At 36.8% G+C, this 27548-nt stretch overlaps 1 protein-coding gene across 4 annotated transcripts in view; it reads right to left on the reverse strand.

Annotated features, from left to right (window-relative positions):
- Positions 1 to 27548, reverse strand: part of qkia (QKI, KH domain containing, RNA binding a) — a 94668-nt gene that overhangs the window by 45372 nt on the left and 21748 nt on the right. For all 4 annotated transcript variants that reach the window (XM_073827400.1, XM_073827398.1, XM_073827399.1 and 1 more), the window contains exon 2: positions 21587 to 21729. In XM_073827400.1, coding sequence (XP_073683501.1) covers positions 21587 to 21729 — 143 coding nt within the window. The remainder of the gene's footprint in view (positions 1 to 21586; positions 21730 to 27548) is intronic.

The raw sequence follows: 27548 nt of genomic DNA on the forward strand, positions 1-27548 counted from the left end.
GAAATACGAACGCAACACGGACCTTATACTTCTAAACGAACAAAAAACAGGAAGTAATGGCAAGATGCGATGCTATGTGACATGATTTTGTATCAAAAATATTTTGTCTAGCAGACGACATTAGGTATATTTGCTTTAAGTCAAATGCATCTTTTCCTTTTGTTTGGGGTGTTTGGTAAGTTCAGTCACGAAACATATGTCATTCAACCTGACCAATCAGGTTGTGAACGTATAACTAGGCCTTTAGGTTCGCTGTCAAAAATGCCAGTGTGAACGCTAAACGGACCAGGACCAAATGTATAATTTTCCTTTTTGATCCGGACCAAATGAACCAAATGAACCGAACAAGTGTGAACACACCCTAAGATGTGACAAATCTAGAAGCGCAGAAAGAATCTGTACGTAGTGGAATGATGTTGGCAAAAAAAAATAAAAATACAAAGAGACAATAATTCAATTAGTTGCACTATAAAATCCTCAGAATCCTCTGCCTGACATAGCATGGTGTGTAATTGTGTATTTCAAGCAATAAACACAGACACACACAAAAAAAAAACTCTCTCCCACACTAATAATTCAATTAGCTCCAGTGTAGCTTCTGACAAGCCAACGTCAAGTCACTTTTTCTAATTAAATTTGAAAAAATGAATCAACAACTGACGTAAACACCTCAACTGACCAGGCGGCTAATCACTCTTCCTCCTCTGGCAGCCGTTTATGAGCTACGGCTCCAAAAAGTCAGGAAGCTGTATAGAAAAGCGGGAGCTCAAAAACATTGTCAAGCTCATGTTTGCCAAACAGAATGCTAAGCAGCGCTGCAAAGCCTCTTTCTTGCTTTTCCTCCTTCCTGCTCTTCATTTTTTATGTCCTTCATAATTCTTTCTTTCTGTTATCGTGCTCCGAGGCACGGAAAGGGGAAAAGCCGGCTGTATGTAATGTAAATAAGAATTGAAACAACGGGGGGGAAATTAAAGAAGAGGAGGGGTCTTATCGTGGCCCTTGTCCCTGACGCTGTGCTCCGGGGCTTTGTCTGAGAGCACGTTTTATTTACCTCCGTAATCCTCCCAGCTTTACAGCTCTTCTCCGACAGCACTGCTCCAAATAAAAATAATAAAATAAAATCCACTCTTTTTCACTCTCTATCAGTTCACTTCTGACTCAGGGTAAAGACAGAGAGAGTCGGTCGGCTATTCGTATCTTGTAAGTGCTTAATCCTGTCCTGTACGAATAGGGGCCACATACACACTGCAGCTTAATACGGTTGTCGCTCCTCTTCTGAGTGCCTAATCCAGTTCGGTTTGGTTATTTATGAGGGTTAAAACCCACATTATATCACTCAGAAAAAGTTAGGGTACTGACTGCCAAATATCTCTGCAATGTATGCTCAGAACCTAAATAACTTTCACATATTTAAAATGTTTGATGTGTTGGATGTATTTAGATGCAAAATTTTAAATGTAGCATTACTTTGATAACACAAGTCCCATAAAAAAAATTCTTACATATTTACATTTTAAATAAATTTATTAAGTTATGACAGCCATGTAAGGTTAATATTTTAAAAAACGAATGGCTGTAGAAATATAATTATGTAATTGGAACTATTATAATAACTTAATTGAGTGTAATTTAAACATTTGTATACCAGTTTCTTTTAACCTTCAAATTATAGTAATATAGTACCAACTAACTCTCATGTATATTTTACAGCATTAGATTTTTGTCCTAGCATGTACTGTACCTGCAATATATCCACAATTATCGCAATCAAATTAAGAAATCTGTGTCTAAACTCAGCCCTACTGGCCCCAAACTTACAATAGTGCTCTGCATTATAGCAGGCCTTACTTGTTTTTGAGGCTTTAACACAGACATTGTTAAATGGCTAATGTAAAAAGTCACTTAATCAATTTACAACTGACAACTTTACCAACTAGCCCCCTCAAAATGAACACTAAATTTCATCGTCAAAGTAGCCTATGGGATTAAACGGGTTTAAACAAACAAACAAACAAAACTTTGGACTTTGTTTCTAGTCGCTACTATGAGCTTGGTTATCTAACAGCTTAAACGGTTGCCATGTTTCTTTTTAAAAGCCTTATGTTACAGTGTCAATCATCAGGAGTGACTCCTGCATTCTGTACAGGATTCAATAGCCAAAAAGAATAAAAGTCATCACGTCCAAGACTTTGCAGTGGGCAATAAGACCATCAGAAAGGAACTCAAAAGACTGACTCACGATTAGTCAAACCCAAGGAAAAGGCGGCATGACCTGCCTGGATAAAAAGGAAAACAATGCCGTTCCTCTCTAACGGCTTATTGTTTCAACACAGATGACGCAGCGTAATCCGACAGCTCTGGCTGTGTAGGTGGATCAGAACCGCTGGAGTTCTACACACACACACACACATTCCAAACGCTCTCATGAGACGCTGAGCAGGATACACGTGTAAAACGGTGTACTAAAGCAGCGGTGCCGCATGCCACATCATGTGTCAACATCATCCTCATAAGACAGCCAGAAGTGACAATGCCTTAGGTGAACATGTGCGCTGACTGTCCCTCTCGTCACCGTCACGCACAATGTAAACAAATCAGACGGTGATAAAACAGGAGCAAAAGTACATATGCAACAGCACGCCGTGTCAGGACGATCAGTTATCATCAGTACTTCCATCACTCCCTCTCTTCGCACCTGCACGATCTGGCTCTCCATGCAGATGAGAGCGGATTCTCCTCTGCGCGCATGTGTGTGTTGATGTTGATTGGACATGGCAGAGAGCAGCGGCCTGATGCAGTGGGGGAAATTGCTCACTTTGAATACTGGAACCAGACAGTAATTACAGCCTGCAGGAGACGCCACCATTTTACTTCCTGTGGAGGGAGGAAGGGAGGCACGAGGGGAATGAGACAGGAGAAAGAGAGAGAGAGAGAGGTACTAGCGTTTTTAGACGACAGCATGAGAGAATGTTTTGACTGCATGGTGGCACTCGTGTTTGTGAGAGAGTCTGAGAGGGGCAGAGATCAACCACAAAAAGCCTGGAAAATTCCACCCTACCGCCACACAAATGTCTGCTGCTAAAAACAGGGCTCTGGGTGTGTGTGAGGCACACATCAGCTCATTTAGTGATTTCACCAACAAGGAAAATCTAATAAAATCCAGACACACCAGACAGACAGACAACAACAACTTCACTGCAGCAGTTATTTATACAGATTAAATGAAATGTAACTCACACATGTATAATCACTCAATTCAAACAAGTGTTTTTTTTTTTTTTTCCAGACAGACGAGGATAAGAAATTGGCTAGAATGGCACTGCAACCCACAAAAAATATGCACAGGAAGTTTGTCACATCGGATGCTTACAGTGTAGACAGCTTTGTTGAGCATAATGGGAGCGATGCACTTTTGTTGTGTCATTCTAGCCAGACTACTGGTGTTTTAAAACATTTTTTAGAGTCCTATGAAAACGTAGACTGAATCGCTGAACCTAGTCATTAGGGTTGTGCCGATAGACGATAGTATCGTGTGTCGACAATAGTCAGAGACATCGCCTGTTGCTGATGCCTTTGACGATAGTAAAACGATTACTATTATTATTATTATGCGTCAAAAAGGCACCTAACTTTAGCGATGTAGTGCAGAGAGTCGGTTCTAGGATGCCTCGGAAACTTGCCGCGGTATAAACGCACGCATAGAGTGGCCACGTCGCGCCGCAGATGTGTGCAGTGAAAATGGGTAAGAGATTTATTCATCATACAGTGTACATAGATTAAGTGTAGACAGTCATTAGGATAACAGAGGTAGTAAAAAAAGTATTTTTTTCATTTAAAATGAATAAGAAATGTATTACATACTGACATATTTACATATTATTAAATAAATTAGCACGATAGTATCGTGTATCGGCGATCTCACAGCCTGACGATAGGACGATATGAAAATTGAGCATATCGCCCATCACTACTAGTCATAAAAATGGAATTTGCTGTATAATGTGGAATGTCATGGAATTTGCCAAATTTTGGATGAATAAATCAAGTGTGAACACATTTTTGTTTACCACTAATGCGCACATGACAGTGTTTTCAGACACTGATGCCTCAATATAGGAGTACATAAACAAAAATTATTTCATTTATGAGCATTTTACAGTTTATTTTGAGAAAAAAGAAATTTAAAGGTCTTCACAGCAACCAGTCAAAATAAGTTTGGTTTAACCTGAAAAAAAATTGTGACAGAAACATTTTACAAGGAATATTTAACAATTTATTTACCAGAAAAATGTAAATACACAACAGTACTTCTGAAAAAAAAAGGAAAATAATAATAAAAAATATATTTTATTATTATTATTATTATTATTATTATTATTATTATTATTATAACACATTTTTACATTTTTAAATAAAATCAGAGACAATTCAATGAAACCATTAAAATGAAATTTGGAAAATTATTGAAAAACAATTTGGTAAAAAAATAAAAATAAAACTGAATTTGAGAAAACAAAATATTTCATAGGCCTTAATGTAAATTAATTTTTTTTTTGTTAAACTTAAAAAAAATGTATGTTAAATTGTGTACGTTTCATGATTACAATTAATAAGACATGATTCAAGTAATTTATTTTTTATTTAATCAAACAGTCTAGAAACATTTAAACAGAAAAAAAGGAATACGAAGAAAAAAAAATAAATATACAAAACAATAGGGACTTCAAAATGTAATTTGTGAAACTTTTAATAAATTGCTGTTGAAATGTGTATGCTTCATGATTAATTACATATGATTTTTGAGTATTTTCTTTTTTCTAGAAAGTCTACAATTTGGAAAAAAATAAAATGAATTTCATAGGGCGCTACTTTTTGTAGTGAGGATACTATATTACTACCCTGGCTAAGATTCTAAAAGTCACTAATTAACTACAATTATTATTATTATTTTTATCATCATCATGTATTAATATTTCTATTAAAACATTTAATCATTTATAATACCCAGCATTTTATTTATTACTACTACTACTACTACTACTACTACTACTACTATCATAATTAAATAATATTGTCTAACCCGTGTCTTTTAATAAATAAATAAGTCAAGTATTAGGTGTAAAGACAAATTTCTTTATTATAGTTTATCATTACTATGGTTATAATTAAATAATTTTAGCTACTCATCGCCTTATAATAAAGGTAATATAATTCTAATTATGCTTTAAGCCAATAATTAGCTAAAATACTAATATACTATAATATACATTTATAAATATTACATTAATTAATAAATATATAATAGTTATTATTTATAATACCCACCATCATATCGTTCAGAGTTATTCGGAATCATTCACATGAGTTATGTTTGATTTGATGAACAGGGGTCCTAATAGAGGGTAAAGAGAGAATCAATGTCCTTCAGTTGCCATTTCGTTACGTCACCATGAACCTTGGTAACATGCCCGCATAACTGAAAAATCTATATGCTGAGCACGGGAGTGTGTGTGTGTGTGTGTGTGTGTGTGTGTGTGTGTGTGTGTGTGTGTGTGTGTGTGTGTGTCAGTGTTAAGCTGTAGGGATGTATAACAGAACAGCCTAAATGTGAGAGCAAGCGGAGAGTTGAGCAGTTCAGGGACGTAGCCGAGGGACCTGACAGAGACAAACGAGCAGCAACACTAACGCAACATTATACCTCCTACCCACCAGCTCCCTCCTCTCTCCTTCTACCTCACTCTCCTCCATCACAATCACTCCACCCTGCTCGTAAGGTCACGACCCCTTATTCCTGAACGCTTAACACATGCTGGTAATGGCATCACCAAGAACACACATCTGTCCTTCAGAAAAGTGCTGAGATAAGATGAAAAGGAGAGAAAAGGGATTATAAAAAATCTGTCACTTCTCATCTAGGATATAAAAGGAGTGAAGTGAAGGGGAGTCAAAAGTCCAACTGTAACATGAAGGTCAAAGTTTAAAAGCTCAAGTGCTGAAGATCACAGAGAATAGAACGTGCACCTGTGATCAGTGTGTCTAGTTTAACCATAGGCTGTGCTACTAAATAAGGACGTGTCTTTTGATAGGGTGCATTCAGGCACTCTCTTAGCTTCTCCATGGCCAATGAAAATGCAGCCAGTCAGCATTTACACCAATCAGACTGCACCCGTCAGCATTTATTCAAAAATCAAACTTTAGGTGTTGACAGATAACAAATCAACACACAAGGTCAAAAGGTCAAACACCACACAGCAAATAAGCTTACGTGTACAGTTCCATGCTGACAACTCATAAACGCTGCATCTTGAAAAGTTCAAAAAAGCCCAACATTTCTGCTATAAAAGTATTGAACAGATGCCATACATAAATCAAGCTGATTCGCTCCATACACAAACCGAGGTGCTACAGAAACATTAAAATCAGCACGAAATGAAAATTCACCATATTTTCAAAATGCTGAAGATCGGATCCTATTGTGAACAATTGATTCATGCAGGTTTCACTAAAAAAAAAAAATACTTTTGGTAACAATGTCAGACTTTTTCAACTATTTTGTCAGATAAACCTACCCCTCTCACAGTTGAACTGAAAGCTCACGGCCAATCAACAACTTGGAATAAACCAAGGGCTGGGTTACCAATAAAGACTTATTGATCTTATTCGATTCTGATTAGATTCACATTCAAAATCAAAATTTCAGTTCAATTGTGTGTCATTTTGGGTATATTTCCATTTTAATGTCCATTTAGTTAATATACACTTCCAGTCAAAAGTTTTTTAACATTAAGTTTTTTTAATGTTATCTAAAGAAGTCTTTTCTGCACACCAAGCCTGCATTTATTTGATCTGAAGTACTGTAAAAATGTAAAAATACTTTTGCTATTTAAAATAACTGTTCTATTTGAATACATTTAAAAATGCACTTTATTCCTGTGATTTCAAAGCTGAATTTTTAGCATCATTACTCCAGTCACACGATCCTTCAGATATAGTTCTTATATCCTGGAGAAATTATAGAAATTAATACCTTTAATTAGCAAGGAGGCTTTAAATGTGTCAAAAATGATAACTTCATTTATAATGTTACAAAATATTTCCATTTCAGATAAATGCTGTTCTTGTGAACTTTCTATTCATCAAAGAAACCTGAAACAATTCTACTCAGCTGTTTTCAACTTAAAAATCATAATAATAAATGTTTCTTGAGCAGCAAATCAGAATATTAGAATGATCATGTGACTGGAGTAATGATGCAAAAAAAATCAGCATTGAAATCATAGGAATAAATTATATTTTAAAATCTATTAAAATAGAAAACGGTTATTTTAAATAATAAAATATTTTTTTAAGTTTGCAGTACTTTAGACCAATAAATGTAGCCTTAGTGATTAAAAAATCTTACTTGTCAAAAACTTTTGACTGGTAGTGCACGAATAGAAATAGTCTCTCAGCAAATGCTGTAAATTACACATGGACTTTCTAACTTGGTACACTGCAAAAATATTAATTTAAAAATTGAACAACAGGACCAAACAATGCAACAGAGTAAATTAGATTAGCACAACTCGGAAATCAGCCCTATTTGTTTACATTCTGTTATCAGCTGAGGGCAGATGGAAAAAATGCGAGGATATACAGTACCGTATTAAATGCTATACTAGTCGAGCTTCCATTCAGTTCTGGTCAACACAAAGAAAACAGAGGAGATGGCTCATGTGGAGAGAGGAGGAAGAGTGCTGAAAACAGCTAATCCAGCGAGTTGGAAAAGAAAATCGGGGGTAATGCATCCAACTGCGGCCTCCCAGTGGAGTGATACAAGACACGCTCTTCTCACACACACACACACACACACACACACACACACACACACACACACACCAAAATAACAATCTGCTCGCCACAGTGTAAGCACATCTGTCACCGGAGTTGTGAAGAAAAGCGTCAGAAAACAGTCTTCTCTCTCACCACATCACTTGTGTATTCTGCTCTGTCCTCTATTTTTCAGTTGGTTCTGTAAACAGGTGTCAGCACACAGCATCACCTCTGCCTCACCTCCCTCTTCCTCTGCAGCTTTACACATCCTCTCTATTCAGCACTTCATTTCTTACCTTAGTCATCCCTGTACACCTCCTCGCTCTCTCTCTGCCCCATATTTGCATTTTGTCTCGCTCTCTGCATCACATTTAGTTCAATCCTCCAGAGGGAAGGAGGGAAACATTACAATCCATGATCATTCTGCTGCCGTCTCTGCTGTGTCTGCTTGCTTTTCTGTATTATTTCATCATAAAAAATAAAATCTCAAACGTTTCAGCATATCATTCAATTAATCTATACACCATATATCCAGAGAGAAACGGAGATAGAGAAACTGAGTGTGGGAGAGCGAGCGAGAGGGAGGGAGAAGCAGAGATAACCTATCGGATGCCCTTGCTAATTACTAATTAACCTGCGTTAAGCAAGCGTGTGGTGTGGCAGAGCTGAGGAAACAGTTTCATCTCCATGGGCAGCTGAGTCGGGTTGGGAATGGAATCTGGTTTTTGTTCAGAACCATTTTTATTATAATTTTATAAACCATTAAAACCAATATATTTATGACTATTAACAGTTCTTTAATGTCTCAACTCCACTGAATCTACAGTGCTGAGGTAAAATGAAATTGTTTTAGTCAAGTGGTGAACTTGCAGTCTGAGTTGAACATGATAAGAGAAAGACATAACAATATAAAGACAATAAATAGGCAACATATCTTTCTATTGAGCTGTCCTTGCTGGCTACCCACAACAAACGACTTATGAGCTAGTTGTTTTTCAGGAATTGTTAACTCATAAGTTAAGGCTAGAATACACTACAAGACTCCACAGTGGGCATTATACATGTAAGTGGATATAGAGGAAAAACTGCATCAAAAACATAACACTACCATTTTCAGGAAGCACTGAACTAGGGCTGATTGTTTTGGTAATGGAGTAATCGGTTGATTATTCATAATAATGATTAACCGAATAATTTAAAGGGCCCTAGGATTTTTGCGAGGTGGAAAATGCGGACAGCTCCAAAAAAATTTAAAGTACAGTCATAAAAACGGAATTTACTGTACAACATGGAATGGCACGTAATTTGCAAAATTTTATTAATTTTGTAATAGAGTCTATTATTCGAACAATTAATCGGGTAATCAAATCATTTATAGGGCCCTATGATTTCCACGAGGTGGAATCTAGTCATAAAACGGAATTTACTCTATAATGCAGAATGTCACAGAATTTGCTAAATTTGGATTATTTCGGTAATCTAGATGATTATAATGATTAATCCAGTAATCGGATAATTATAAGCCCCTATGACTTTCATGAGCTGGAAAACAGACAGAATCGTGGAATCCAGTCAGAAAAACTGAATTCACTGTATAATGCGGAATGTCATGGAATTTGCTAAATTTAGATTTTTGTAATCGACTATATTATTCTAACGATTAATCGAGTAATTGGATAATTTATAGGGCCCTATGATTTTCACAAGGTGGAAAATGCTAACAAAATGGCAGAATTAAGTCATAAAAACAAAATTTACTGTATAACGCGGAATGTCAGGGAGTTTGAAAAATTTATTATTTTGGTAATCGAGTTATTCTAACGATTAATCGAGTAATCAAATTATTTATAGGGCCCTATGATTTCCGCGAGGTGGAATCTAGTCATAAAACGGAATTTACTCTATAATGCAGAATGTCACAGAATTTGCTAAATTTGGATTATTTCGGTAATCTAGATGATTATAATGATTAATCCAGTAATCGGATAATTATAGGCCCCTATGACTTTCATGAGCTGGAAAACAGACAGAATCGTGGAATCCAGTCAGAAAAACTGAATTCACTGTATAATGCGGAATGTCATGGAATTTGCTAAATTTAGATTTTTGTAATCGACTATATTATTCTAACGATTAATCGAGTAATTGGATAATTTATAGGGCCCTATGATTTTCACAAGGTGGAAAATGCTAACAAAATGGCAGAATTAAGTCAAAAACAAAATTTACTGTATAACGCGGAATGTCAGGGAGTTTGAAAAATTTATTATTTTGGTAATAGAGTTATTCTAACGATTAATCGAGTAATCAAATTATTTATAGGGTGCTATGATTTCCACGAGGTGAAAACACTAACAGAATCACGGAATCCAGTCATAAAAGCTGAATTTACTGTATAAAACAATGTCGCTGAATTTGTAAAATTCGGATCGTTTTGGTAATCGAGGTGATTATTCTAATGATTAATCGAGTAATCAAATAATTTATAGGGCCCTATGATTTCCATGAGGTGGAAAACGCTAACAGAATCTCAGAATCCAATCATAAAAACAGAATTTACTGTATAATGTGGAACTTTAGATGGATAAATCAAAAGTAGGCAAGTATACTTAAATCAGAATGTTATATGGAACTAAAGGGTTTGTTCCATCATATTCTACACAATTGTCTATGAAATCTGTCCACTCTGAACGTCCACTTGCAAACTGGCTCTGACTTTTGGCAACTAGCGTAGACTTATTCACGTTGAAATTCAAGGCAAAATTCTAGCCTTTAGCATTTTTAAAGCTTAAATTACTGCTTAAACCATTGACTTGCTCTTCATATATAAGTAACAAAAACACTATTTATTTCATTCCAAATTATTTGTAGTCCAATACCATTTCTGCCAAACACAGAACAATATCAGCACATGGGATTGCTTGATCATATTGTTAAAGTGTCAAGGGTTTTCGCAGAGATTTCTGCCGAGGCCAACAAACAAATGCACATACAAATCACTCTCAAGACAATTCCAAATGAAATCATCCAAACTGAATAACACACAAAAGTCGCAAAATAGCATTCCAACAGTCTAAACCTTATAGCCGGTCCAAATTAAACTTTTATTCTGCACTCTTCTATATCCCTCACTCTCTTTCTCTATGTGTGTGTGTGTATGTGCAATAATTTGGAGGGCAGAAAATCCAATCTGAAACATTATGACACAAGTCCTTTGAGAGCAAAGTAATTACTCTCTCTAAAGAGAATGAGAGATGGATGGATGAGAGAGAGAGGGAGACAGAGAGAGAGAGAGTGAGAGAGAGAGTGTGTGTGTTAGAGGCAGCCTGTTATCCCTAATATAAATCATCTTTTTTCATCTAGTTACCTCTCTTTCTCTCTTGTTTAATCCTCTCTAAACACCAGGAGCAAAATCAATCTTTGTAAGCTCCCAGCATTTAGTCCTGACACACAATAACAAAATATAAGCAAACAAAAGCCACATGAGCGCAGTGGTGGTGCGGTAAACAGGTGGTTTAACAGATGACTAGTGTTACTAAAAGCTACAGTTCCATTTACATTTAATCATTTAACAGACGCTTTTATCCAAAGCGACTTACAAATGAGGAAAAGCATAAGCGATTTATCACTCGAGAGTCAGCAATATTAGCAGTACCGCAATACTGAATATCAAGAGCACAAAAGCACAAACGATTTTTTTAATGCTAAACAATTTATATACACAACAAGATACTGAGGTGACTGGTTCAGTTACTGTTAACAGAAAGCACCTTTACTTATAGATACGGAGTTTGATTCAAGAAGAGTCAGTGGATGAAACCTGCGCCGCTTTGCTTTGACTGTCTGTCCTGCCCTCTTTCTCTCAGAGCCAAATGTAATTTGTGTCTGAATTAACACGAGCATGCTGAACAGGGCAGAGGAGGCAGCGAGGATGTAATCTCTCCCTCTCTCTCTCTCTCTGAGTCAGCCCACTGCACTGGACACACACACAATTTCATATGCATCCCTGAAGATGTTGTTGGCTTCTAGTCCACCTGCCAAGACTGTCTGCGGAGGCCCCCAATTACAGTCTCTGAAATTCATCAGCCACACACACAGTGGCTTAGTTTCAAAACCTAGCAAGCTGCCTACATAGACAATGCTTTTGGGCATCACGGGCAACACAACCATGATGGTCAAATCCACCATCTTGGTACTACAGATGCCAACATGTTGGTAGGCTGAATACTAATGATTTATTACATCTCTACGATTAGGTTTGAGAAACAGCCTTTGAGGCCTAAATTGCAACATCATGGTGCTTTTCCAACAATTCCAGAACCAGGGCTCTAGAGTGCGATCATTTCAGTCGCATCTAGGAGCACCATGTGCGACTGACCCGATCAGCATATTGTGTTTGCGCTAAGGGGAGCTTCAAAGGTTTCTATGTGTTTTTGCAACGTCAAGTAATGTATCACGGACATATCTCATGAATCCTTTCATAAACAAAGTGTATAGAGAGTGTAAATGAGAGATTCATTGTGCAGTGTATTCCTTGATATTATTATATTATTTTGTAGTAAGCTTCCTTCATTATAATGGAACTTTGTGAGATTGTGGTGAACTAAGACGAGTGATAGCTTTTAATGATTTTTAAGGGAGTTTGTAAATGAGATATTGATTTAATACAACAGTTAAATAAAGGTGATATAAAGTGACCTGCATCATCTGACTATAACACTATTGCCTGATTTTGCTCAATTTCGTTGTCAAAAATAGTCTGAAACAAGTCACAATTGAGCTGCTGCGCATCTCCATTCAAACACAGCAGTGTTTTGTTTGTGAATGAACGTGCATTTAAAAAAAAATCTAGTATGTAATGACTCAATTTCTCATTCATAAAGACAGTCACCTGCATTATTCCTGAATGAATCAGCCGTTCGAATCAAATGAGTGATAGGATTCAGTCATTAAATCAGTGACTTGCTGCCACCTACTGGCAGTTTTAGTTTCATTTTAAAGTATCTTTTCAGTTATTTAAATCATTAAATATTTCTATATTCAAAATGTTAGATTTAAAACATTAATTTATGAATTTGACTGCACTCATGCCACCTCTGAGCCTCATTAAACATGAAAATACACTTTTAAGCCACTTTTGTGTTCTTCTGTGCCACCTCTGTATAACAAATTAATTTGTTAATACTGATTTTATTTGATTAGTAACTTTTCATTCAGTTTGTTCTTATTCTGTTGTTTTCATTAGAAATTTTAGAAAGCGCAAAAAAAATATATTTTTTTAATCTGACAAGAGATGACATACTTAATAAAGTGTCATTACAAAAAAATCACTGTAAATCACTTTAAGCAGTCAAATATCACCTCATAATGGGAACGAAAATTTTATCAGATTTTTTGATTTATTAGAAGGTCCTACATTTAAGTTAGAAGCACAAGTGAAGAACGTTCTGCAGGATAACTGATGTTAAAAATGTTTCGAACAAGTAGCTGTACTACAATTTTTAAACTACACTTCAGAGAGCATGCAGAAAATATGAAACATCTACATGTACAAATAACAATTAAGAACGAACGTCAGGGAAATGAAAGTGCGCGCATCTACAGAAAAGCGCAAGTGGCGACGAGGGGTCCGTGTGTGCATGAATCAGGGAGCTTTTCAGAAATGGCTCGATGTCATTTGCGAGGCTCGATTGGAGTCCTTTGGCTTCAAAAGCCCCAGTAATAACCTGCAAATTAAAACTGGGGGCTTTAGACTGATCTCCAAGCTACCAAACCTCAATATTGCCTCACATAAAAAAAACGCTTTCCATCCCCAACGGGGCCACCACCCTGCTCTCCCATCAGACAGGGAAGAAAATCATGATGAAAAAACCTTCAGCATTAGACAGGAGACCCATCCGTCCTCAGCTCGAGGATGACTATTAATAGCTTGTTGCTTCGGTGGTCTGACTGCAACCAAGTAGTCGCGTCTCTGGCGTTAAGTGAGTCAAAATCCAGAGGTGCCCACTTCCTGAATGTCTGAGAAAACGTCAGAAGTTTCAGCTGCAAATTCAGCTGCAGCTGAATAACACTGTTATGGGCCTACAAGAGAAAGAATTTACCTGGAAAGAAACAGCTGGATCACATTGCAAGCAATATGTCCTGATGCAGACGAGTCTGCGTCTATTCGTACAGGTGTTTCATATGAACGAAATTACAATATGTAACCAGCTAAATGAATCGGAATTATTTATACAGCCCTGTGGCCACAGACACTAAACCACAGACATGCATCTTCATAACAGTGTGTGGCCTGCAACCCACACACACACACACACGCCACAACGTTACAGCAGAAAGCAGTTCGTAGTCGACAGGTGATATAATAGGATTTTGTCCAAGGAGAGAGGGAGCTAAACGTCTCGCTGAAACTCACTGGCAGCACTAGAGGAAAGACAAAGATAGAGCAAGAGAGAGGGGGAGGAAAACTGTCACTTCCAGATAGACCTGGTCTGTCAGCCATCTTTTTTTTTTTTTCCTTCCAGACGTACCAGTCAGTCTATTCCATCTGAAAAGCTCAGGAGAGAAAGACTGTTACTGTATACAGACAGAGGTTTATAAACAGGGCAGCTACTGAAGTGCACTGAAAGATGTTTTGAAGGTTGTGGGTCGACCCCGATGTTTGATCTAAGGTTAGTTTCTTTTGATTGGCTGCACAAGTGTTCACAAGCTCACACATACAAACATTAGTAAACTGACAGGTCACGTTCGTGGGGACAAGCTATTTTTATGAAATGGACGCTCTGTACTGAAGGAACCAAGACATAATTACCTATGAATGTGTGTTAGATTCAGGCTCAAAATATTTATAGTATATATTAGTGCTGCAAAATGATTCATCACGATTAAATCACGTTCAAAATAAAAATTTGTTTACATACAATACGTGTGTGTACTGTGTATATTTATCTTGTATATATAAATATACACACACACACACACACACACACACACACACACGTACATATATATACATCAGAGGTCACGTTAACCGAAAATTGTCCGTCAATGATAAAAATCTGAAGGCCGTCTGTCACTTTGACAGATTACATTGAGGATGATCTATTGTAATTTGTAGCTGTAATTCCCACTCCTGTCCAGTTGGTGGCAAGTGCGCTCCAGTGTGGCAGCAGAGTACTGAATCCAGAACAAAAACGAAACTCTCATGAATCTTTTGCTATGAGTTTGATTACAAACAGGCGACTACACAGAAGCCAGAGCCGTTTAGAAAACTAAACGGCTCTGACAGAACGATCTATCACGCGTGTGTGTGTGTGTGTGTGTGTGTGTGTGTGTGTATGTGTGTATGTGTGTATGTGTGTGTATATATATATATATATATATATATATATATATATATATATATATATATATATATATATTAGGGCTGTCAATCGATTAAAATTTTTAATCGCGATTAATCGCATGGTTGTCTTGAGTTAACTCGCGATTAATCGCACATTTTTATCTGTTCTAAATGTACCTTAAATTAACACTTTTTAAAGTTTTTAATACTCTAATCAACATTGGCATGGACAAATATGGTTGCTTTAAGCAAATATGTGTTTATTATCAGTGAAACCATACTTGACTAGACTAACTTGTTTCAAATGTCATAGATGTTTTTCAAATAACTTGTTCATGTCTATTAGACACATGAAAAAAAGAACATAGAAACACCAGGTTCCCATTACTTCTCGTTCTTTGCACTGAGCAATTTACTTACACAAGCCTGTTTACATTATTTGCAGGACAGGGCAGCTCACTTCTTCTGAACATGCAAAATCTACATTTATTATTACATTTGTTTGCCTCTCGGTGCCCACATACTGTCATTTGATGCAGCCAAGTTCTCAACAAAACTGTTTCCATTGTTTTGATGTAATATTTCTGTTATCAGACAACCAAAGTAATATGAAATAATAACTGAAAAAAAATCCTGAATTATGATCATGATTCAATCACTGAAAAGAATCATTTACCGGCATCTGGACATAAGTCACTATTCCCTGCATTATTATCGTTGTTTTTAACTTCCTGTTTGAATGCCTTCAGGATCCTTTGACTTTTTAGGAGTTTAGCCATTTAAAGTTATGTGATCCCAAAAACCTGCTTCTTTTATGTTTTAATGTATTGTTTTGGTTATAATGTACTGATTGGAGAGCCTGGCGACTTTCTGTTTCTATTTGGCGTGCTATTAACAAGCTGAAATTAACTTTGGCGTACATATGATATGCAATTATGCATGTGTTTGACGTGCATTTAATACGCCGTTTTCGCGTGCATACTCGTATGTGGCTTTACGCATCAACACCACAGCAACAATCCTAACGTAGCCCGACTCCGCTTGCATTCATTAAATATGGCAGAAGTACCGGTGTACGCAAAAGGATAAAATACAGAAGTACCTGCGTACCGGCCCACTTCAAGCACTGGAATGAACATAACATCTGTTTTAACCGAAAGCGCTGCTCCACTGCCGCTCGCTGAACAGAGCAGACGCAGATATGAAGAGAGGGAGGTGCGCGCGCATTCATTGGGAGACCTCACGCACGTTCAGCAAAACCGAAGAGCCTCAGAAACTATATTGGGTTTGTCCAATTATGTGTTTATGTATTGTTGCTAGACACTTTTCGCTAGGTTGGCAGCACTGCATCCATTTCTTTAACTATGGGCTAGGTAGTGGGTCAAACAGAAATGCGCGCTGCGTTAATCGCGCGTTAATAAAATTAGTGCCGTTAAAATGAATTTGCATTAACGCGTTAATTTTGACATCCCTAATATATATATATATATATATATATATATATATATATATATATATATATATATATATGTATATACATATATATACACACACACACACACACATACATATACATAAGGGGTGTGCGGTATACCAGTACTGTGAAAATACTGGTATTTATTATTTTTCCTAACGGTACAATATCAAAAGTTTGCTCAGTTCGGTATTTCATCCGCTGTTCCGATTTTCACCACTATGCTGCAGTGTTGCGCAAACTGGCGTAAAACCGGCAAGCGTGATAACAGACAAATGGCGATGGATCACACAGATGAAACGCACTCTACACGTCCGAAATTAATAAATAACGAGAGTGGTAGAAGTGAAATATGGCATTACTTTGCCTACAAAAGTTATGAAATGGGTGAACCCACAGACCTCAATGCACCAGTCTGCAAGCGCTGCGACACATTAGTTCTCCTGTCCAAAAATCAGCAGCTATCAAAGGAGCTAGCAAAAAAGTAAAGACTGCAAAGATATGTAGATGTGAACCCATTTTATTCAGTCCCAAAATCACAATCCAACCTGTATCCTCTACTCTGTAGGGCTTTTTGTTGTTGTTGTTGTTACATTCTGGTTGCATTCAATATATTAAGAGATTACTTTATTTTAATTAGATCTCTTCAGTCTTGTTTCTTCTAAAATCAAAATTGTAGTTTTTATTATTTTTTGTAACAATTTCTTTGCACAGTTGTTCATAGAGTTTCAAGCACTGGTGTTTAATAAAACGGTTTTCAATTCACCTATATTTGCCTGTTTCCTTTTTTTTACCTATGGTATCGATTTAGTATCGATACCAAGGTATTAGATCCTAGTATCGTACCGAAATCAAAATTGTGGTATCGAGCCATCCCTAATATACACACACATACATATGAATTTTTTTTTAAGGATTTTTTTTGGATTTATATAAATGTATTTAAATATATACATGTGCGCGTATTTATATATACATAGATATACAGCGTACACACACATAGTATGTAAACTAACTTTTTATTCTGAATGTGATTAATTGAGATTGTTTTGCAGCCCTAGAATATTTCTATTTTCTATATTGTGCTCCTGATATAAATTGTTATATTATCTCTATAACAAGGTTTCTTTTTTAACATTAGTTAACTACATTAGTTTATATGATCTAATAATGAACATTATTTTCAATGCATTTCTTATTAACAGTTTATTTTATTTGCAACATTACTACATTGAAGTTTTATCCCTTAATATTAATTAATGGACCTGAGCTAACATGAACTAACAATAAACAGTTGTCTTTTTATTAAAGTTAACTAAAATGAAGAAATACTGTAATAAATGTATCTCACTGTAAGTTATTATATAGTTATGTTATGTATAGTATTTTATTATTATTATTATTATTATTATTATTATTATTATTATTATTAAATCAGATGTGTATAATTTGTGTGAGACCCTGGACCACAAAACCAGTCATAAGGGTATATTTTGGAAATTGAGATTTATACATCACCTAAAAGATAAATAAATATACAACTACATATATAAATCTAACATATTTTCCTTATTATTTACGCGTGTGTGTATTTATATAAACACAAAATAAATAAACAGTACACATACAGTATGTAAACAAACTATTTTAAATGTGATTAAATCGCAATTAATCGTTTTGCAGTCCTAGTTAATGCAATAAATGAACCTTATTCTAAAGTGTTAACCCTATTTATAGTTTGTTTCTTGTTTATACTCTTTATTTTTATTAATATGTCCTTTCTATTCCCATGTCCTTTCTTATGTTAATTTAAAAAAAAATTATTTTGTTTACATTTTTGAAAATATACAAAATGTACAAATACCAAAAAGGACATCACAAAAAATACCAGAACTGGGTCGGTTTATTTTAAAAGCAGTGTCTGTTTTCCGTTTATTCTCAAAGAAATAGCGCGTGATCGAACGTTTAGTCTGGAACGAGAGGTTCTGACCTTGGTGGCTGAGCGTACATGCGCATCCTGCATGCTTTTACCATCTCGCTTGACATTTTAAACAAGATCTTTCTTCACCATTACACTTCACTTTAAAATAACCTTTTTCAGTATAAGTGCTAGAATTGTGAATCAAGCTCAATGTAAAGCAAGCTCCCTTTATTCCTGAACTGTAACTAGATCAGGTGTCAAACCGCAGTGTGTTTAATATACAGCGAGTTTGTTATAAAACACCAATAAAATATCTTCCATCCGACTGAAAGCCAGCCGAGAAAGCATTATTTAAAAATCAACACCTGCGAATCACCAGTCATGAATAGTTTATTCTCAATCAAGCTGGTGATTGGATGACCGAGCCAAGTCTTCTGCCTTAAAAGAGCAAATCAGAACGACCGTGACTGAAGTAAATGCTAGCGTTTCCCTGCTCAGTAACGGCTGCAATTATTCTTCCTTTCCCTGCGTGTTTAGAACATTAGGGTGGAAACGTGTGTGTGTGTGTGTGTGTGTGTGTGTGTGTGTGTGTGTGTGTGTTGTGAAACAGTGACTCATACTAACCACCAGGGGGAAGAATAATGAGGCGAGACTTGCAGGGAACACAGTGAGAGAGAAACAGATTTGAGGGGGTCAGCTGGGGATTCTATGCACACTGGCGCGCGTGTGTGTGTGTGTGTGTGTGTGTGTGTGTGCATGTGTCCTCCTACTTGCGTTTGCTCGAACACACAAACAGTCACACTATATTTTCCATGGCATGATAGAGCCGTGGTGTGCATTCTATACCGGTCAGCCATTTTTTCCAATAGCTGCTTCTGCTATTCTGAGACAGTCATATGAACACACTCTTAAACATTTATATACATTAACTTAGACAATACGAGAGCAGAATTTTAGTTTTTACTGTATTTTTTTTTTTTTTTATAAATGTCTTGGTGGGCATAATAGTTTCCGCCCACTCATATTTACAAAATTTCTAACACCCCCTTATCCATAATAAAATTAACTTAAAGGAACACTCCACTTTTTTTGGAAATAGGCTCATTCTCCAATCCCCCCCCCCCCCCTAGAAACTCTAGAAAGCCTAGAAACTCGCAGCTTTGCATTTCCACCGGTCTTAGTACACGATATAACTACAGAAGAGTCAAGTTTTAAATACAACAAATATGGAAACTCGTTGGTCATTTTTGAACGTGATGCTATTGGTCTAATAGGATTCAATGATCTATGCTAAGCTATGCTAAAAGTGATATCGCCAGAACAGGAGAACAGCTGAATGGATTTCAAAACGGTAAAAATCAACTTATTAACTCGGGGGGAGTTGGAGAATGAGCCTATTTCCAAAAGAAGTGGAGTGTTCCTTTAAGGGTTTGTAGGGTTAGTTCACCCAAAAATGAAAATTAGCCCATTATTTACTCACCCTCCAGGCATCTTATGTGTATATGACTTCCTTCTTTCAGACGAATGCAATCTGAGTTATATTAAAAATTATCCAGGCATTTTCAAGCTCGTTCATGGCAATAAGTGAATGTTTGTCTTCAGTCCAAAACAAGTCCAATAAGGTGTATCCATATAAAAAATAATATCCATATCTAAAATGTAATAATCACTTTATTCTAGCTTGCGCTAACAGTTATATATGGAAGCAGCTCTGGGCGGATGACGTAGGACGTTGCGCATGCAACGGTGAGTCTCGTAAAAACCAACGTTTGTTTACAGGAGCAAAGGAAGCAAAGTTTCCTTACTTTAGTAAAGAAAAAGCAGTCTCCTAGTGGTTTATATCAAAATCCTCTGACATTTTTCTTTACAAATCCTCGCTTTGAACTTCAAATCTGTGGCTGATGGTTTGTTTACCTTTCTCCACAGCACGTCCGCGTTTGTCACGTCTGAGCAGCGCATGTGCAACACCGACGGAATCCGCCAGGAGTTGCTTTCGTGTAGAACCATTTGACAATAGAAGGCCTTTATTAATCCCTTGGAGCCGCGTGAGGCACTTTTTATTATGGATGGATGCACTTTATAGGACTCGTTTTGGACTGATGTAGAGAAACACACGCCTATGCCATTCTAAAGCTTGGAACAGGGTGACTAAATAATGGGCAAATTTTCATTTTTTGGGTGAACTATCCCTTTAACATACAGCTTTCCGGGTCACACCGAGGTGAATATATTTCTCAAGCAAAGCAGCAATCATTACAGGAAATGCTTAAAGTAAAGGCCAATTTAAAAAAAGAAACATTCTGCACAAAATAAAGATAAGCAGAGCAGTAGCCTCCATCATAATTAACTCTGCTTCAGACTCAGAGAAACCTGGGGTTACGGTGTGTGTGTGTGTGTGTGTGTGTGTGTGTGTGTGTGTGTGTGTGTGTGTGTGTGTGTGTGTGTGTGTGTGTGTGTGTGTGTGTGTGTGTGTGTGTGTGTGTGTGTGTGGTGGTCCGCTGGGACAGATAGGGTGGCCTTTATCAGGGCCGTCAGAGGGAAAACGCATTTCATGCTCTGCTGACCCCCTTTTTCTCTCTCTTCCCCTTTCCCTTGTCCACCTAGCTAGCAGAAGAATTAGGCAGCAGAATTGCTCCCTGTGTGACATGGGCCACCAGTGTGCGCATTTCTGTCTGTGAATATGAGAGAAACGTCAAACACGATGATCTAAACGTCAAGCTACATCATTTGTGCGCTAGTGGAAACCCGTTTTCTTCAACGTAGAACACACTCCAAAAAAGATCCCACTCTACTACTAGGAACATGGCCTGTGGCATTCCGGCACCATTCCCAGCTCCCTGCAGGGGACTGATAAAAACTACTACTGCTGAACTAGCTTATGACGGGGAGTCCTCATTTACTCCCAAACGACATGTTTCCCCTTGCTAGAGAACTAGGAGTAAACATTCTCACCTCTAGATTTCATCAGACACTATAACTGTCAGCCATCTGTCACTATAGTAGCAGTCAATCGCTGTGCTTGATTCCTACTTACATCTGGGTACTCTTTGACCGGTACGAAGAGTTTCTCCTGGAGATGTATGATGGGTCCCACTGGCTCTGGTAACTCCAGGGGGTGTTTGTCCACCAGACCGTTCACTGTGTCGTTATACATGTCTTTCCTCACTCTGGTTATCTCTGCAGGTGGACAAAAAAAGACAAACAGATCAGAACCAGCTGAGCCAGATAGAAAAGAAAAACAGACAAAAAAAGGCATGAAATGTGACATTCCCTTCATTCCAGTTGCCAAATATTATCAGTAAAAAAAAAAAAAAAAAAAAACATATTTTGACATTTCACAGTAGCAGGAATTCGCATGCACACAGTGAGATCTTTGAAACAGAGACTCTTTCATAGATGGCAGCTCCAGATGAGGTTAAACTGCTGCTGCCAAAACATGATTAAGCTCAGGATGTCCATTCCTGTCACGCTTACACACACACACACACACACTGAGCTAACCCTCATGATCATGGCCTCCCTCACACATTGCGGATGTGCTTTAAAAACCTAGTGAGCTAAATGAGCGGATAGTTAGGGTTTGAAACAACCAGATGGCGCAGCAAACACACACCTGTTTTGGAATACAGACGTGCATTAGACAAAAAGAACCATCTAAATTAAGAGTGATAACTTGAGACTGATATGATACCTGGAAAAGTGCTAGAACGCTTGTGTTTTAATTTTTCAAAAAAATTGAATTGTTAACAATGGGGAGAAAAAAAAAAAAAAAAAACACATATAGGGCCCTATAAAATCCATTTTATTATTTCCCAAATTCATGTCCTTTTGTTTTAATTTTTCTGGATTCCGCTTTTTCCATTTACATTTTTTCTAGACTCTGTTTTAATGATTAAATTAGGAAATATTAATAAAAAAAAAAAAATAAAGTCTAACTAATTGAAAACATAAAATGTACACAATTCAACAGCAATTTATTAAAAGTTTAAGATTTTTTCCTTAAATTTAAATTTATTTTTACCAAATTCTGTTTTCCAATCATTTTTGAAAATCAATTGTAATGGCTACATTAAATTTTAATAATCAAAAGCATAGCTAAATAATTGATTTTATTCAAATATATATATATATATATATACAAAATAATAATAATAATAATAATATTATTATTATTATTATTATTATTATTTTATTTTTTCCAGAAAAAATGTGTTGTGTATTTTTATTTTTCTGGTAAATTTTCCTTAAAAAAATAGTTTTAATAGTAGAAGTACTACGTTACGTCATTACGTTAAGTAATCAAGTAATATAGTTCTGTCACAATTACTTCAAGTTAAACCAAACTTTTTTTGATGGGTCGCTGTTAAGACTTAAGTTTCTGTTTGTATATAATATGACGACAGCTTTCCTCACAAGAAACAGTAAAATGCTGTTCATGTACTCATATTGAAGCGGCGAAGGCAAAGTGCAAACACAGTGAACCATTCATTCACACAGAATTCATCTTTAAATAGTATTGCTGCAGCTCAATATTCACAGAAACGCGTTAAGTACACTGACCTAGTTTTGATTTATTCATCCAAAAATTCTACGTTTTACAGTAAATTCCATTTTTATGACTGCATTCCGTGTTTTCCACAACACAGAAATCAAAGGACCCTACATTAATTATTAAAAACACAAAGAAATGTATCTGGTCTGCATTTATTCCACTCTGTTCTGTTACTAGACATAATTCAGCACTGACACAAGTTGTCAGCGGTCTCAGAGCAGTATTAAGAAAAAAAGTGGGATCACAGCATCACTAGTGCTTACACACACACAAGAGAAAACTCTGACAGAGCGTTTGACGACTAGGGAAGTGTAAGGCTGATGATACACGGGGCAACTTTGCGTAAAAAAAGTTACCCGATAAAATTGCTCAATGTTGCTTGGGCACTTTCCCATTGAGAATTGGTAACACATTTCTATCTGGATAATTTAGATCAGTTGTGGGCCCTGTATCGTACCTGGCTGCCAATTGATGGCACCAATTGCCATAGTTGCCCGGCAACATTGCTCAAAAAGTTGCCCAGTGTATCATCAGCATAAGATTCAGGTCACTCTAAAATCAAGTGGGAATAGAGCAAATTGGATTTGGTTTTCCAACTGGACCAACCTGCTTGTTGGATGCCCATCTAAGAGTCATTTTTGGTCACATAGAGTATTACTTTTAGAAACCCTTGAATGTTTTCCCTACACAGCAGTCTGTACAGAAGTCAATGGATTTGCAGCATTCTCTGATAACGTGTAGCACCCTGAAGGTGTCTATGGAGAACTGACTTGAGGAGGCCTTCAACACTGATACTGACTGTGTGTGTGTGTGTGTGTGTGTGTGTGTGTGTGTGTGTGTGTGTGTGCATTTCATGGGGCGCCAGAATCCTGGGAGGGGTTGAAGGGTGACGCAACACCCAGATCAGAACAACAGCAGCTCATGGGCCATGTAAGGGTGAAAACTTTAACACAACATATTTTCTCTCACACATGCAATGAATCCCAAAAGAGGTGACACAACTGCTTCAAGTATATTAGCCACATTTACAGAACTCAATCCAACTTCTCTCTTGGCCCCGAGTGCAACCCCATATTCCTCCACCCTTCTCTTTTTCCATCTCTCGTGTCTCTCCCTCCACCTTTCCTCACACTACAGCAGGAAGGATTTCTCTCTGGCTCTCTGGAGTAAAAGTGCTGCATGTCTGCATGTTTAATATTCTTGGACTGCAAGAGAGTAGTTTCAAGTAAAAGCAGGAATTAAAAAATTTAAATATCCTCGACTCAACCAGAAATGGGTCATGAACAAAAACGGCATTCATTTAAGTCTTCTCCCAGGCTCACACAGTATACATCCCTCACCATGTGACCTTTCAAATGTACATTGTGTGAATTACCTTTGTGCAATGTTTTATTTTTGGCCGTCTTTGTCACACATATACACACACAAACTCAACCCTCACACCTAAAAAGCACTCTTTTAGCGTGCACTTAAAAAAGAGCCAATGAAAAATAGAAACTAAAGTGTTTCTGTCCTTTGGCTGAACGAGAGAGGCAGAGCGAAATGCCACATTACCATAAAGTAGCAGGGAGAGAGAGAGTGAGCAAGCGATATCGAGCACATGCCATTAGCAGGCACAAACTCTGAGGTGAGTCCTAATTTCAATGCCCAGGCCGCTGGTAGCCTAATAGTTAAGTACCTTGTTTGCCAGCAAAAGGTCGCAGTTTAAACTCTACTAAGGGGTGAGGCAGGAATGTGGAGAAATGTTGACAACAGACCCTGCTCCATTAAGCAGGACACTGAGCCCCACAATCGCTCAGGGGTCAGGCTGCTGGACTGAGGTCGGTTTTGTGACAGAGGGGGGTAAAAATGGTTGTGTAAGTTGTGACCACTCTCTGGGTTCAGTTTGATAGGTATCTGATGATGTGCTGCCCATTCCACTATCCATAAATAAACTACTGGTCACGGTGTAGTTATGAAAACGCAACATCTGGGCTACCCTACTACACATTAGAGGTGGGGGGGGTAAGATTTACAGATGTATCAATTCACAAAAATTCACAAAGCACTGTTGAAATGCATCCATGATTGTTTTTGTAATGGCACTGAAAATAAGAGGTCGACCGATGTATCGGTTTTGCCGATTAATCGGCACCGATAGTTGATTGGCCGAACTATCGGTTATCGGCGAAAATCCTTGCCGATAGTTTTTCCGGGTTGCGTTCTTTGCTGAAGCGGCTCACGCTCCGCTCCGCTGTCATAGAGTATGAGAGGTTAAGCCCAATGTTTAATGTCAGGATTGTTACCATATATTTGTATTGATTTATATCCAGCTGTTCATATTCTTAGCCAGCAAAGTTGCAGATTTAAAGACGTGAGAAAGCAAACTGTTCATTCAGCCGACAGAATCAGTCACAGCGCGCCATAGTTTTACATTACACATCTGTCCCACATGTTCATAAAGACTTGACCCTGGGCTGGAAAATTGAGTATTGTGCATTTAAGCAAACTATTTGTATTTCTGTAGCTCTAATTAAGTCTGTATGCTTCATATAGAGCTATAATTTATGTTTTAGCCTTTTCTTCAGGCCGTGGAAGCATGGTGGGTTTGCATCTTGTTACGCACTTTATTTCACAATGCCATTTTCCTGTTCCTATTTGATTTTAATAACTGATCAACAAAAATATCTATTAAAAATTAAGATAAAAATTATACAAAACGAAATTCGTTAAAGAAGGGATTTTCCACAAATAAAAACGTACGAAGTGGTCAAAAATTGTGTCTGACCCTCTCCAATTCCCCCGGCATATTTTTGTCCAATTCATACCATGTCCTTTATGACATTTACAAATTACAAAAAAACTTCTTTCGTAATTAACATATTAAACTGAAACAAAACACAAACAAATAATATTTAAACATAAATGTAAAACAGAAAAGAAATTGTTTCTGAAATGGCTGCAATATAGATCGCACTTTCTCTTTCCGTTTGATCTGTTTAAACTAACCTTTGCCGCTTTTTTGATCATTCTTGAAGTAAACATTTGCCCGTTTGGTGATTAAATAAACTGTTTTAGCTTTCTGCTTGAACTACACAACGCGTCCTGTGTGTGTGATACCTGCAAGTTGTCCGCGCAACACAGCGCTGCATTTTTGTCCGGTTTCATTAAGGGTGGGTGAAAAATAAATTCTCCGATGCATCGCAATCATCTCTTCAATGAGCTTGTGTTTTTCCCGCATATGGCACGCGTTCGCGGCAGAAACGCGGCTGGCTTCATTGCACAGAATTTGCACAGTGAGCTAAGTGTGTATTGTTTGACAGTGTGAGCTACCGCAGTTTTTTACTTTACATGTGCCTTCATTTTTGCCGTTTGTAATGCAGTAGTATTAGATGCACTGACAGACTTTCAATTGCTCTTTGTGTTTGTTCGTCCTAAAAAGCTTGATTGCAGATGCGGTTAAATGCACTTGGATTTTCAAATACTTTTATACGAAACTGATGTACACACAGTCAGTATGTTTTCAGAGCAGGACAAAACATCTGATACATCGAAATATATCTGTGCATTCGTTTGAATGCAGCCTGTTAAAGCAGCCACTGTCTGATCTCATCAGTAATAATCAAACGAAAAAGAAAAAAATAATAACTATTTCTGTAAACTTGCCGACACTTAAAGAACACTAATTTTAAATAAGTAATTGTTTTAAAAAGTAGCCTGCTTATATAATAAAAACAAATAAAGTAAATTTTGCACAAAATAAATTTTATATAAAATTTATGAAAATGGTGCCATGTGCAGTAATACTGAAAACTTGGAATGTGACTCATGGTTATATTTAGTTGATATTGAAAATCGTAATTAAATTGAATCTTAATTTTAAGATGGCAGTACTGACATACAGAGATTCCAAATATAAACAAAAAGCATAGAACCTGCAATTTTACATATTGTTAAAATGTAAAGATTCCCACCCCTTTACAATGAGCCCATTTGTAACATCAACTAAGATTGATGAAAGCTGTAGAATAGAAGTGTTGTTCCTTGTTAGAGTGTGTTAATTTAAACATTTACTGATATATTGTTAAATTTTGAAGTTCATTTTGTTAACATTAATGAACTATGAAATAACTTTAATGATCAATTTATAATTAATATTAATATTTTTTATTAATTTACAAAGTATGGTTTAGTATATATTTTTTTTAAGTAGTAGAGCACTATTTTAGTTGCCCTTCAATATCCATTTTCAAAAACTATCGGTTAATTAATCGGTATCGGCCAGTGTGGTCCAACCTAGCTATCGGTATCGGTAAAAACCAATATCGGTCGACCTCTACTGAAAATGAATAAAATCTCTTATGGTTAGCAAGGCTGCATTTATTAGTTAAACAGTGAGAATGCTCTACATACTTATTTTTAAGAATATAATTCAACAGCCTTTAATCCAGTCTTCAGCGCCACA

This window comes from Garra rufa, chromosome 21, assembly GCF_049309525.1.
Source record: "Garra rufa chromosome 21, GarRuf1.0, whole genome shotgun sequence".
Taxonomy (NCBI): domain Eukaryota; kingdom Metazoa; phylum Chordata; class Actinopteri; order Cypriniformes; family Cyprinidae; genus Garra; species Garra rufa.